Genomic DNA, 14,510 nt, shown 5'->3' on the forward strand with positions numbered 1-14,510 from the left:
CACACACACACACACACACACACACACACATGCAGCGCCGCGCACTCACATACTGCTTGTAACACACATATGCAAACCACAGACTCTCCCAGAGTAGGCAGCCGATGCTCAAACATTCAATACACCCACACTGGCTGTAGCCTAAACACTCATTCACACACACACACACACACACACACACACACACACACACACACACACACACACACACACACACACACACACACACACACGAGCATGCAAACACATTCATTCACATTCAGGACACAGTGCGACGACATATGGCCGGCAAACTGCTCCTCCTGTATGATCACTTGTCTGCGCCTGGAGAGGATTTCCTCAAATGTCCACCTTGTCCCCGTGTAAGGGTGTGTTTGCCCCCCCCCCCTGAACAAACACAGTCAGGTGCGAGATATCCAGGGCTTAAATCAGTCAGACAACACTCGGGAAATGTTTGATGCTTGGTCTCTGCTTGTTATTCTGACACACACACACGTGCTTACACATATACAGGTACACACACATTCACGCACAGTGGGGTGGGGGGGTTAAATAACAATTCAGGCTTGCCTATAAATTAGAGGCTCTTCTCTCTTTGCTGGTGCAACATAGCCCACATTTCTCAAGCCTTCAACGCTGATTCCCAAAGCAAAGTGACCCCCCCTCTTCCTCCTCCTCCTCCTCCTCACTCTCTCTTCCTGTCTCTTCACAGCTTCTCTTCTCTCCTGTGGTGCCTTGTAAAAGCAGAGAGCCTTTTTCTCCCCCTCCTTTCCCTTTTTGTCTTTCCCTCCTCCCCTATCTCTCTGTCTCCCTCTCTCCCCACCGGCCTTGAAAAGCAAAGAGTCCCACACTCCTTTTCTCTCTCTCTCTCTCTCTCTCTCTCTCTCTCTCTCTCCCTCTCCCATCGGGGAGGTGAAAAACCACCTCGGATGGTGTTGAGGCTCCTTAGCTTTCAGAAACAGTGGGATGGGGGGAAGGGAGGCAGAGGCAGAGAGAGAGAGCCTGAGCTCCGCCTTGTCTCACTGAGCTCCGTCAAGCCGCAGAGATGCGCAAAAACAGGAAAAAGCCTGGTAATATGGACATTAACCTTTGGAAATAAAAGTGTCAACTTTTCTGGCGAATTATAAGAGAGAGCGCGGCAGTTATATTGATACCGTCGACAAATGAATACTGTATTGAGTTTTGAGTATTTTTATTCATTTTATTATTGAATTTGAACAACAACAAAATCATCGTGAAAATAAATGACCATCCTGGATAAAATCAAAAAGCAACCACTGGTGCTTCCGGTCTACACTCGTGGCAAATGTACAGCTAGAGATCATTTAAGAAGTTATAGTGAAAGCACAGCGGATGCCATAAAGCTGGCTGGAGTTGTGATCATGTTGTATTCCTGTGACATCGCACTATTTATGTACAGAACATGTTGTGAATTGTGACTTGTATCTACCGGTCCAATCGTTGGTGTCAATTCAACTATCCTGGGTAGTTAGTGAGGCCTTTACTTTGAAGGAATCACCGGAAGTACCGGGTTGTATTGCTGTTAGCTTAGCATTCATGCCTCCCTCTCTCTCCCCGACCACCGTTGCTGCTTGCAGAGAGGAACACACAACCAAAAACAGTGACACACACTTTTACACACGCATACATACAGACACACATTCGCGTTCACTGTAATCTCGGACGCTTTCTCTCCGGTGCTGGAGGACGCTCGGTCGGACCGCGGAGGGGGTCGAAACATCACCTCGGTTCTTCCCGGGAATCGGTTTGTTTCACACCGGACTCGGAGGGCTGCGATCGGCCGGCGATGCGGGAGCAGCTTCGGAAGTGAGTGGATCGGCACGGATTGTTTATGGTGGTGATAAATAATGGTGATGGTAATTGTGCTGGTCGTGATGCAGTAAAGCTCCACACAGTCAACGCGCCGGCGGTGGGGCTTCATCTGCAAGCCGAGGAAGGAAGCCTGAGCCGGGGCAGAGATTCTCCACTCAAACAGTAGCTACGAATATGCGTGTGTAAAAAAGGGTCTTAGAATGTTTAAAACTGGTTAAAACGCTTTGCCAAGTGCATTTTCCGCCCGCCTGCAAGTCTATCCTGAACGCATCACAAATTAATCTCGCCCCAAAACGCACCAATGCGTTTTTGGAGCCAATATTTGTACAAATACACCGAGATAGTGGATAATGCATCATAAGTAGAATATAAATGTTAACACCGGAATATATACTGTAAACGGAGTCTTAAGCATGACACGGGGTATTGTGTGCGTTTGTCTGAAAAATGTGAATTTGTGTCTTTCTTCGGGAGCCATAATGCTCCACAAGCGTCTCTCTCTCTCTGCCCAGCGGCGCTCGCTCTCGTTTGTTACCGGGAGACGGTGCAAGGTGTGCGGTCTGTGTGCCTCCCCCAACCCGCCGCCCCCCTCCGGGTACCCGGGCGGTGCGTTTTCTACTAAGCGTCCCTAAATCCGTTCATTCTCCCGTTTGTTGCCATGTTGGGCGGTGGGGGGAAAAAAAAGGAAAAAGGGAGGACGTTTGATTCTTCAAAGCAAACCGATAAGCAGAAGCTCAGCCCTCCCGTTTATTTACGCGTTTGTCCTAAAATGCACCAATGTAAAACACGTAGCGTTGTGTTGCATTCCTTCACACACACACACACACACACACACACACACACGTTGGTGCACACACACTGAGGTGCAAAACGCAATCACCTCCATGTCAGCAAAGCAGCCCGGTGTCTGAATGCTCCAGTGGGTTTTTGCATGGTGTGTGTGTGTGTGTGTGTGTGTCGATTTTGGTGTTCTGCATTGGTCTATTTTGGGCAGAGGCACCAGCAGTGTGTAGGTTCATATGTGTTGTTCATCTATGATCCAAAGCGTCTTTTGAGGTATTTCAGTCCCATTTACCTGAGCAGAGTGGGATGTGGTTGTCCTGCAGAGATAGTACAAGTGTGTGTGTGTGTGTGTGTGTGTGAAGGAGTTGAAATGAGAGCATAGGATGCGGGCTGGCTGGCTGGTGCAGGTTTTTGGCACCAGTGTGATTGCAGGTTTGTGTGTGTGTACATATGTCCTGACTAAACACAGCTGATGGATTAAACAAAAAAAAAAGAAGCACCTCAGTGGTCCAGACATGCTTGGACACGATTGTTCCTCGCATTGTTTGTGTGACTCTGTGAGTGCGATTGATTATCATCGATCAAAACCTCCCAATCCGATTTAGAGAATCTAAGAATCCCTTTCTCCGCTCAGCTATTTTGTCCGAAACGTTCCAAATGAATGAGGGTCGGCGTCGGTCAATAGCAATATCAAGACCTTGTAATACTCCTGGATCAGCATAAGAGAAACCCGATACGGTTAATATCTCCCATTTAGCGTATTAAGATGTCAGATACAGTTATATATAGAGACTGGTAGCTAGTCTGTATCAGTCCTTAGAGGATAATTAGCCCACCAGAACCCTTAAGAAGCAAACAGACGATTAAAATAGATCAGTCTTTGCCACAATAAAACCAGAAAAAGGCTTCAGGTTCCATTTCCTCTCTGCCAGGCTTCTTTGGAAGAGGCGTCGCATGTCCGACTCGCCAACATGAATCCAGTAAAAGTTCCATATTTCAGATCCAAAATGGCAAATGTCTCCTGTGTAGAAGAATGATGAGTTATTAGTGTGATTCTGTGCTTCTAAGTACACAAATGCAACACGGATGCATCTGAAGGCTTCACCGGAGAAACTATTTGTCTCGTTTTTTAAGTCAACGTGCATGTAGACGCTCCGAGTGTTGCGATGTCCACACCACGATGTCGAGATTAGATTTCCTCGCTTCTAAGAGAGACTTGGATGATAGAAGATCAGTTGTGCTTCAGCCGTTGTTCCGTCTTTCTGAATCCAAAGGGGTTTTCACGCAATTCTCACGTTATCAAAGCAAGAAACGGCTACAAGCAAGCAAACATTCGCTTCAGGCCACGGGAATATAAAGAAGAATTTGTTTCTGTTTCTGATGAATCCCATCTCTTTTGTTGAAGGGACTGTGGGCTGTGTACGGGCCATTCCTCTTGCACGAGGTGTGTGTGTGTGGTCAGTCAGGCCCACCGCCCTGTCATGCTATGTTTGCAGGACAGCAAGTAGGCAATGATGATGAAGGACTCGACTGACACTTTGGGAGAAAAACGTCATTTTTTCCCCCACAAAATGCCTTCGGTCCGCGCCGCAGATTGAGCTAAACAGCACTTAACCTTCAGCGGGGAAACGGCGCAACTGTGATTATACATCAGGTGCGACCGCGAGGCTTTGTCCTCCATCATCCGGGTCGCAACAAATACGAGAGGTTAAGTGCAATTTTGCTCCGGTGATTGCACTTAACCTGCGAGATATCAGGTCGTCCTTCACAATCTTTATTCCTGGCAGGTGATGATTATAGAGGTGGGAGGTTGGAACACGTAATCTCGCTTGATTTTTATGAAAATGTCGGCTGTGGTGAAGCGTTCAGGACGCCGGTGTGAAACTCCCAAAGTGCAGCGATGTGTTTTTGTATTGATCTCAACGTGTTGGGAAAAAGTAGCAGATCGTTTGATGATTTTCTCATCCCCGGTGCCGGTGGCTGTCGCCCGTTCAGTGGGCGTGTGTTCAGGGACGATACAGTCCACGGTTCAATCACAATAACTGGCAGTGGAAGTCATCGCCGTCGCTCCTAAACCACCTTTAATCATTCATCACAGAGCCATAATTGACTGCAGCGAGGAGTGACACTCGTGTCCCCGTGCAGATCCATTATTTAAAATGCCTATCTGTCACTACTGCAATAAGCCATTCAGCCACCTGTTAAGAGCAATATGTAGCATTGTGTGGTCGCATGTGTGTGTGTGTGTGTGGGAGGAATGGGATATAGAAAGTGATCCCAGTGTACTGAAATGCACACTGCAGACGTATTTATACCGGGTTCTCTTCCTTTTATGCTTGAGGAAAATGTCTACGGGGTCGTGTCAATGATGAAAGCTCTCACCTCCCCCTGCCCTGGCTTCTGTCAGATTGCCCCTGAGCAAGGCACCAAATCCCTGACTTGCCTGGCTGGAGCTGCTCAGTGTGTAATAGTTTATCTTTTGACAGTTAACAGTGCATTATCAACAGTTTGGTTTGTCCTAGGGCCATGATCCATTTTCCGCGGAGACGGTGTCGGCTTTCAAAGAGCACAGAAAAAGGGGGAGATGTTAGATTCCTCCAGGCCACCGCGCAGATGTATTATTCTCTTACTGTGTTTTTTGTTCATTAATCCCACCGGGTCACTTGCTTTGTTTTGATGACCCGGGTCTGAGGTAAAAGAAGCTCCGCTCTCTACCAAACGTTTAGAACATCAATGGAGCCCAAGTGTGGGATTTGGAGACACATAAATGTAGTAAAAGCATGTTTGATGGATATTTTGGTGCATAACGTTAAGAAAATAAAGACTCCCGCACGAACACAAAGCCTTTTGGATGCAGTCGACCAAAGCAGCTGTGGGTGGCAGAAATCGATAAGGTGTGGAGGACAGGTGGGCGGTTTTGGCATAATGGGAGCGGGAAAATTGGGGGTCTGAAGTTTAACGCAACAGCCAAATGTAATGTGATACTTTATTTGTACCTGAAGGGAAATTCTTCCATGAGAACGGTCAGAATGTTGGGTCAGGGCAGGAGAAATATCCTCTGAACCGTTGGGAAGTTGTGTGTTGCTCATGAATAAAGTCTAGATTTCTGGTGAAGGAAAAGTCTCGGAAATTGCTTTAGTATGAGACTAGGATCTGCCAATCCCTATTTAATGGGATTCAAGGGTAATCGCTTACCTCTGTTCACAATCATGTATCTTATGGGAGGAGTTGTGGAGGCGGGACCGGGGCGCAGCGCAATATGCCCATTGGTTCTAGACCTGCATGTGTAGAACCCAGAGGATGAGAGCGTCTACGTATTGTGAATATAAACACCGTCCCATTTTCCCTCTCCTGCTTCTATTGCCTCCGGCTCGGACTTACCTGCCTCGCTCAAGGACGTTTTCAACAAGAAGGTCAATGCCACTCGATCAGTCGGCTGCTAATTAACACGCCGAACCACCAACCTTCCGGTGGGATGTCCGCATCTCAGAGGCCGCTGCGGCTTTTCAGATGAAAGCGTCTGACTGAGGCGCGTAGAGTTATTCTAAGCGTTTGACCGCGTGCCTTGGAGCACCACTCCAATGACGAGCTGAGTGACTGAGCCGGTGTTTGCTCAGACTCTGAGCTTACAGGGTTTTTTTTAAGTAGCTCTTCACCATGGGACCCCTCTCCTCATTAGCTCAAGTAGGCGTGTGGGAGAGCGAGGAGAGGCAGGAAGGTAGGAGCGAGGGAAGTATGCAGAGAAAGAGGCACGTATGGATTTATTTGTTCGTGCCTTTCAGACAAAGGTTAAGAAAGGTATGTGTGTGTTCATAAAGACGCGTACGCAACTTTTAACAACGTGGGCTGGGTCGCCCTCGTTCCTGACGCACCTTAAGGTCGACTTCTAAACCAGGGAAAACGCTGTGTTTGGTGAGGAATGCTGTGTGTTTAACCGTTTCCTTACCTTCGTCACCTCTGCACACAGGCCAAATCCTTCGTCTCTGTGGACTAAAGGAAAATCAACCTTTCATTTTCAGCTCTTTGGGGTCGAAGAACTGAAAACATTTTTGGTTTTCATTTTGGTCCGCTGTTTGAGTCATTTTCACCTGAACCCAGTCTGTGTTTACGCGCAGGTTAGTTTTAAAGTTTTGTTTTCGTTGCTAGTGAATCATAACACGGATGCCAATTGAACACTTCGTTAAGAGGAAATCAAGAAGAAGTAGCCGCCGCCAAAATTGCATTTGATCCATTTTCACCTTGATGTCACTGGGAAATGGGCCTCATGCTTCATTTTGACTCGCACCAGGAAGGTCTTCAATCATTCAGGCATCACAGAGACACTCTCATAGGACCTCACACTTGTCTCCCTCACCTGTGGGATTATGGGTAGAAAGCGTATTTATTAACCGCTTGACGTGTGATTAAATGCAAGGTTTCCGGAAACGTGATTCTGCCTCTCATGACTCCACTGCTCTTTGTCTCCGTGAAGGACTTTCGCTATATTTGAGTCGCTGTGCACAAAGAAGAGCTTAATTGCCGCGGCGGTTAGACATGTGGCTTCCATTAGCTTTATGTAAACACGCAGCTGGCACATTACCATTACATTTAGCATCTGAAACCTCTTCACTGTCATAGTTATTGTGGCGATGAACGTTTTAAACGTGTACTTGCGGGCACCCGGACGCACTTTCTCATTAACGCCACTGAGACGAGCCGCCCAGATTCTCTTTATCGTGTTAGCGCAATAATTATTACCTCGGCAACTTAGCGGAACCAATGACCAGAAAAAAATCTGCTTTTTCCTATACAGTCGCATAATTAGAGTTTTTTTTGTTGCCATTTAGTCTAAGTAGAGTTTTGAGGAGTTTTTTTCCTAGGCAGTATTTAAATTTAAAGTGAGTGTTAATGATGCAGAGAAATGCAAATTGGAGCTCAGATCATTATATTTGACTCGGATTAATCAGGCATATGGTGAATGCTGACTAAATGCACAATCACAGAAAGCACCGCTGCCGCATTTAAGCTGTCTAGACCTATTGGTGTAGTAGGCCGTAACGCTTTACGTAACCTTCATCTCCTGGCTGCCGTTTTTCCCCCACAAACGCAAATTGGCAGACAGAGGTTCACGACTCGGTGAATTAGTTGACCTGTTAGATGAAGGATTCACAAAACAGGATTGACGTGCCGTGTCGGGGCGGCGCTGAATAGGAATGCACATTTGGTGCGATTGTCTCTTTGTTGGGTCTTTGCACCAAAATTGTACCGAGAATAGAACAAAACGAGTCTCCTTCCAAAGCATAATCTTAATTTTTTTCTCCTCGGATGTCTTTTTTTGTCGTTAGCTGTTGGCAGTAGCGTTTTTTCTGCTGCGAGTTTTTCGCCAAATATATTGTTTTTCCCGTCCTACGATATTAAGATCAGGACTAAACATGGAGCAGCAGCTTTCCACCATCTAGTATCTCTGGGAATCAATAATTGTGTTCTCAAATGTGTCCTTGTTTCTCGCAGACTGACCTGACGATCAAATGTGTGGGCTCTACTGCCGGAAATTCAAAGTACAGCATTCTTGATGCTAGACGCCAAGTCGGACGTAAACTGAGAATTTCCAAATTCTGTTTCCATCGTATTTTCTATAAATTTCCTCTTCATCGACTGACCACGAAGTCCACCTCATGCTAGTTTCGCGATATATGAGTTTGTCCCATTTCATCTCTCTAGTCATGACTTTCACACGCAAATCATTGGAAACCCCACAATTGACGTAGCAAAGATTGTTCTAAACACTGACGCGTCTGACTGGATCCTGCGTTGTGTCTTCGGCTTGGAACGCCATTCCCTCCCTAATGATTCTTCTGTTATACATCTGCTCCGGCTCATCTTCTGCCAGATGCAAACACGGTTCCCCTCAGCGCAACGTCGTAAAGTCTCAGCCAATGGTTGAGAGAATGACACAGCAACAACAGCCATCTCTGGTTCTCTCTCTCCCCCTCTCTCCCTCTCTCCCTCTCCCGCTCTCTCTCATCCCCCCTCTCCGTCCTCCTGATGAAACCTAACCGGCTTAATATCGTGGAGGATTTTGGGAAGCCGGAGTAATTCATCATCATTTCAGTTCCGGCCTTTTCATCTCCTCTTTTTAGAGATATAAGGAGGCAGAAGCATCAGCATTAGTAAGCACTGCTGGTTACGCAACTGTTGTGCAGTTCGACGCCTTTCTGTCCCCGGAAGCTCTGACTCCTCGCATAGAAGATTACAGGTCGCACGCGGCTGGATTTCCGTTAAACAAGGTGGAATTTTGTATCTATCTATCTAAGTTGGTTCGGTGCAGTTTGGACTGATTTGGATTTGGGTGATTTTTCAGCCAGGGTTTGTTTACTAGTCCTGTAATCACAACGTTTGTCTGCTTTAATGTGTAATCAGAGGTTCTACAGTTGGGAAACATTCTGTCAAGCCGATGAGGGGCTCTAGTCAGGAACCGACGCGTGAAACGAGAGCCTGACAATGGCAAACAAACACATTTATGTCCCACAAATCCACTCTCGCACCATCTCAGGAAATCAGACAGTTGCCATGGCTCCCCTCACACGACGACGACTGATTTGCTAGACGAGAGGAAGCTGGCTGCTCGAGTCACCGTCCCAGTGCCAGACATCGTAGCGATGCTTTGTGATGAAGAATCATGCAGTGATTCATCCACATTTACACTTCAATCTAATCAATCCATAGATCGATCATCTGTGGTTCTAAAGGTTCTGGAAAAGTCACAACTCCAATAAACTTCAGCTCTCAGATTGATGCGACAGGCAGACGGAAGAAGGATGGCCGGACTTCATGCGGTCACTGCACACGTCAGACCTTTGATTCATGTTTATGTCTTCCTCACATTATTTACCTATTATTTATTTATTCATTTATTTATTTATTATGTACTTCCCCTTTCAGACTCAGACAAACTTCCTCAAACCGCAACTCTGTCACAATCGCCGGGGATACATAACGTGTCGTACATTAAACCATACATTTTACTGCTGTAGTGTGACTGTCGGCATGGTGACCGACCCTGTGCAGGTGTGTATTTGACCGTAGCGTCTCCTTCCTGTCCTCCCACAGCCACCAGACCCAGACAACATGCTGGGACCACCCCAAGATGGCCGAGCTCTACCAGTCTCTGGGTGAGTCGCACTTTGATCTTTCCGCGTATGGTTTCCCGTCCTTCCTTCATTCTTCTTCTTCCTCGTCTCTAACCCGTTCTCGTTTCTCTCCAGCCGACCTGAACAACGTGCGTTTCTCGGCGTACCGCACGGCAATGAAGCTGCGGCGCCTGCAGAAGGCTCTTTGTTGTAAGTACCATCTATACGCTACACGTATAGATTTTCCAGCTCTTATTTTAAGTGCTCTCCTCTCCTCTGATTGTGTTCCACCCTCGCACATTCCCCCTTTGTTCCTCTCCTTCTACCAGCCTCCCCTCCCTCTCTCTCATCTCACCCTCCTCTCCTCTTCACCTCCTCCTCGGTCTGTTCTTCTCTCGCTTCTCTCCTCCTCCTCGTTTTAACCGCACCATCTTTGCCTCTCCCCTCACGCCTCATGCGGAGCTCGTCTGACCATATGTGTGTTTACTCATCGCTCGTGTCTCTCGCTAGTAGAGCTGTGGAGTGTGTGCGTGTGTGTGTGTGTGGTTGTAAGCCGCCTACAACCTGTGAAGTGTGTGTTACGTTTGATATGCATTACATCAACCCAACATTGATGACTCGTTCCCCGCCACGTAAGTGCTTCCCTGCTTGTTTTAGAGCTTCATCAGACACTTGTTGCGCAATCTAACACAAATCAAAAGTTCCGTAGCGCGACATCAAGCAAACGTATAAGATTGCTGTCATTGGGCGGTTCATAGGACAGGTGAATGAAACTGTGACATTTGCAAGAGAAGAGATTGAAAAGTTCTGGTCATTACCGTCTGTTGACTGATTGGACATGCGGTATCATTAGAGGAGCGTCTCTCCTCTTTTGTCCTCGTCCTTTAGTGGACTTAATGAAAGATAAAGATGAATAATGTGACACTTTATTGATCCCTGGAGTGGCGTTCCCCTCTGGCTGCTGCCCTTGAGCAGCTCAAGGGCGCTTGGCGTGGGTTTGAACCCGGCCGGTCCTTGCTGAAGGACGCTGTTATTCTTAGCGTGTGTCTCTGGTGACTGTCTCTGATCGTGTCTGTAGTGGACCTGCTGAGCATGCCGATGGCGTGTGAGGTGTTCGACCAGCACGGGCTGAAGCAGAACGAGCAGCTGCTGGACATCTCACAGCTGGTCACCTGTCTGACCAGCCTGTACCAGCGGCTGGAGCAGACACACTCGCACCTGGTCAACGTGCCGCTCTGCGTGGACATGTGCCTCAACTGGCTGCTCAACGTCTACGACACGTGGGTGGAGCACGTTGCACACACACACACACTCTCACATACACACAAGTAGACACAGGAACATGCACAGGAGAGTTATTGTTGTCTTTGTTTTTTGTTGGTTGGCAGTGGACGCAGTGGAAAGATCCGGACTCTGTCTTTCAAAACTGGAATCATCTCACTCTGCAAGGCTCACCTGGAGGACAAATATAGATGTAAGCAACACATGCACACATTCGCTCTCTCACACACACACACACACACACATGCGCACATGCAAACACTTGCTTTTCTAGTCTGCCTCTTGTTTGTGAAGTCTGGCTGTACTCTCCTTGATCTCTGCTACCATCTGGTGGTGGCCGTGTGTTAACACAGAATGGTTGTCTATGGCCTGAAAATAATGTGTAATTAATGTAAATAACTTGTGAATTATGATCCAGATCTGCCTGGAATTTACAAAAATGTTCAACCCACCTCGCTATACAATAGAGTAAAACCTAGAGAGAAACCTCCGTGGCACTCCTTTCTTTCTCTTCCTCGTCCTTCACTTCTCTCCTTCCTCCTCTTGCCTCCTCCAGTCTTATTCAGGCAGGTTGCCAGCGCGACGGGCTTCTGCGACCAGCGGCGCCTGGGCCTCCTGCTCCACGACTCCATCCAGATCCCCCGGCAGCTCGGAGAGGTCGCCTCCTTCGGCGGCTCCAACATCGAGCCCTCCGTCCGCAGCTGCTTCCAGTTTGTACGTGACACACACACACACATTTTTAAGTGTAGCTGTATGAATCAGGAGACACTGCTAATGAATGTGGACCCTAATTGGTAGAATAGTCTGTGTGCTGCAGTATCCTGCGTGTTCATCTCCGCCTCAGGCACACGTTCAAGCGTGCAAGTGTTTGTTTACGTCAAGTTAAATCAGTTTTATTTTTAGAAAGCTTCTCGCAAGCTGCAAGAAGGGCTTTGAAGAGCGTAAAGGACAAAACATCGATAAAAACAAGGATAATAAAAAAAAAGAACAGGAGCAAGAACAAGTACATCACACACACCAGCGAATGGGGCCAGACTCTGTGTGTGTGTGTGTGTGTGTGTGTGTGTGTGTGTGTGTGTGTGTGTGTGTGTGTGTGTGTGTGTGTGTGTGTGTGTGTGTGTGTGAGACACTGCGGGGAACCAAAGCAATGATCTCAGGCAGCTGCATGGATTGTGGATCATGGGAATGGAAGCTGAGGAAAATTTCATGGCCAGACATAAAAAAAAATAAAGAAGAAGAAGAACCCCACAAACAAATCGGACCGAATGAGCACAGTACATCACACACACACACCCACAGGCATTAAAGATGATGAAGTGTGTGCCTACGCAAGCAGCAAGGAAAGGAAAGGAACTAGCCCGACCTTGTAGATCAGCATTTCCTTTATGTTTCCTTATGTTTCATAGAGAAGCGGCGACACGTCTTTGAACCATAAAATCCACTGGATAAGAATCCAGTGTCCAGGTTTTGCTCTCTGAGGATCTGAGTCGGTGTATCATCCTCGATCCGTGACGTGACTGTGATGTTTAAACGACGCTCTACTCCTCTTCTTCCTTCCGCACCTAAACCCTCTGGTGACTTTACTGTGACAGTCTCCTCCCACTTCTCCAAGCTTTATTTTGAAATTCTAGCCGACATGAAAAAGCTTCCAAAAATATGTCCCACTGAATTTTGTGGACTTGTGGGGGAATAGTGGAAGGTAGTTTAACTTTGCATCAGCTGATACGCCTGGGAAGTGTGTGTCAGTGTGTGTGTGTCTGTGGAAACTCCCAAACCTATGCTTTCCCAGAGTTCCTGCTGATGGGGATGATTCACGAGGAAGGCGTTGGCGTGTTCAGGTTGTGTGATGAGTCAAAGACGCAGGAAGTTGAAAGTCTTTTGTTTTGTCTCAGGCCAACAACAAGCCCGAGCTGGAGGCCGCCATGTTCCTGGACTGGATGCGTCTGGAGCCCCAGTCCATGGTCTGGCTCCCCGTCCTGCACCGCGTGGCCGCCGCCGAGACGGCCAAGCACCAGGCCAAGTGCAACATCTGCAAGGAGTGTCCCATCATCGGGTTCAGGTAGGCTCGCCGCTCGCACTTCAATTCAGCCTTTTGTGAGGATTTCATTCGAGGAAATGTACGCCGGCGAACCCCCGTCGAAGGATTTTCGCGAACGTCTCTCCGGGAGGGACGAGCTCAAATTGGAGACGTTTTGTTCTAAAGGATTCCGCTCTTCATCTCCTTACATAAAGGCCAATAAAACACCAAATTAATTTCATTTTCATCCCGAGTCGACGCGGCGAGAGAGAATCATTCTTCTCTGAACCTTAATGTTTCCACAGCCAGCAGCAATCAACCTGATTTAACCGCACACACGTCTTTGTCCTACGGGCTCTGTGAAGTTATGTGCTCGTATATAAAGAGCCCTTTCATTGGACGACGCGTGTTTAAGTGTAGTCATGTTATAGCTATTGCAGATATCCACCACTCATTGTCTTTTTAAGGTGTTTAATGTCTTCTTATTCATCCAAATGTAGTGAAGAGCTGTCAGATAGACGACGGGACTCTGCTCTTTAATATAACAGCCGGAGCCTTAAGAGCGGAGTGAGCGCTCGCCTCGCCGTACTGTCTTTGCTGTATTTGAAAAGGAGGAGAAACGAGGAAGACTGCTCTCCTGGTTCGCTCGCCTGGGCACAGCCAAGTGTTGGTTACTGGCAGATTGATCCAGAAGCTCAGTGTCGGCACCCATGACATCTAAGTTGACCAACAGGTTGTGGAGTTTGGGAACGTGTGACCGCTAATGTTTTGGAAAATGTTTTGCCAAAAGGTTTGTCGTAATCGTGAAAGTTCGAGACCGAACGCCAGAATGGAGAACAGGTCATCATCATTGAGGAACCGATAAAGTTTCGGTTAGTCTTCAGTCTCAGTTTCCTCCTGAGAAATCCAAGACATTCCGAAGAGTATTCCCTGTGATGATCCAGATTTATCCATACAGATATTTTCCGAAAGAAACAATGTATTACGTGCAGCGCTGACTGCAAGAAAAGAGCTAAGTTGAACAAGAAATAGGCGGCTTTCCAGGATTTCCACGTTATCGGTCATGGTTCTGAACATAGAAGTCCGTTCCGTCTCTGGTGGCGTGTAGTGTTGCTACGGTGAAGCTGCGTTCGATCGAACTCGTGCAACCTCGGCGAAGCTTTCTGGCCGCCAAAGAGCCTGTGAAACAATTTGCAGCCTTCATCTAATTCGGCTGCAGTAAAGCAGCTCGTACACGTGAACGATTTATGATCGGATTCTAATGATGAAAACCGCCGTCGTTATGTTTGCGCCCTAAGCACCTTAGAATAGCTGTAAAACCCAAGAGGCTGCTGGGGGATTTCTTTATTTTTTAACTCTATCCTTATTTTCCTCACCTGGTGGAGGGTTCTATAAAGCGAGGCGTGTCCGGGGCCCCTCCTTCGTTGCCGGGGCCCCTCCTTCGTTGCCGGGGCCCCTCCACAGCCAGAGCGGCGATAAAATTTTAA

General features: G+C 47.5%; 1 protein-coding gene across 8 annotated transcripts in view; it reads left to right on the forward strand.

Moving 5' to 3' along the window:
- The window catches only part of dmd (dystrophin), an 86,134-nt gene that overhangs the window by 60,835 nt on the left and 10,789 nt on the right, over positions 1-14,510 (forward strand). For 6 of the 8 annotated variants that reach the window (XM_076161851.1, XM_076161848.1, XM_076161844.1 and 3 more), the window contains 6 exons: positions 9,706-9,767; positions 9,861-9,935; positions 10,804-11,005; positions 11,114-11,199; positions 11,563-11,720; positions 12,899-13,065. In XM_076161851.1, the coding sequence (XP_076017966.1) occupies positions 9,706-9,767; positions 9,861-9,935; positions 10,804-11,005; positions 11,114-11,199; positions 11,563-11,720; positions 12,899-13,065 (750 nt within the window). Of the gene's footprint in view, positions 1-1,570; positions 1,828-9,705; positions 9,768-9,860; positions 9,936-10,803; positions 11,006-11,113; positions 11,200-11,562; positions 11,721-12,898; positions 13,066-14,510 lie in introns of those variants that run through there. The other 2 variants (XM_076161849.1, XM_076161850.1) reach the window with 1 other exon arrangement.

The sequence above is a fragment of the Genypterus blacodes genome, unplaced genomic scaffold, assembly GCF_046128005.1.
Source record: "Genypterus blacodes isolate CSIRO-AG114 ecotype Tasmania unplaced genomic scaffold, CSIRO-AGI_Gbla_v1 ptg000117l_1, whole genome shotgun sequence".
NCBI lineage: Eukaryota > Metazoa > Chordata > Actinopteri > Ophidiiformes > Ophidiidae > Genypterus > Genypterus blacodes.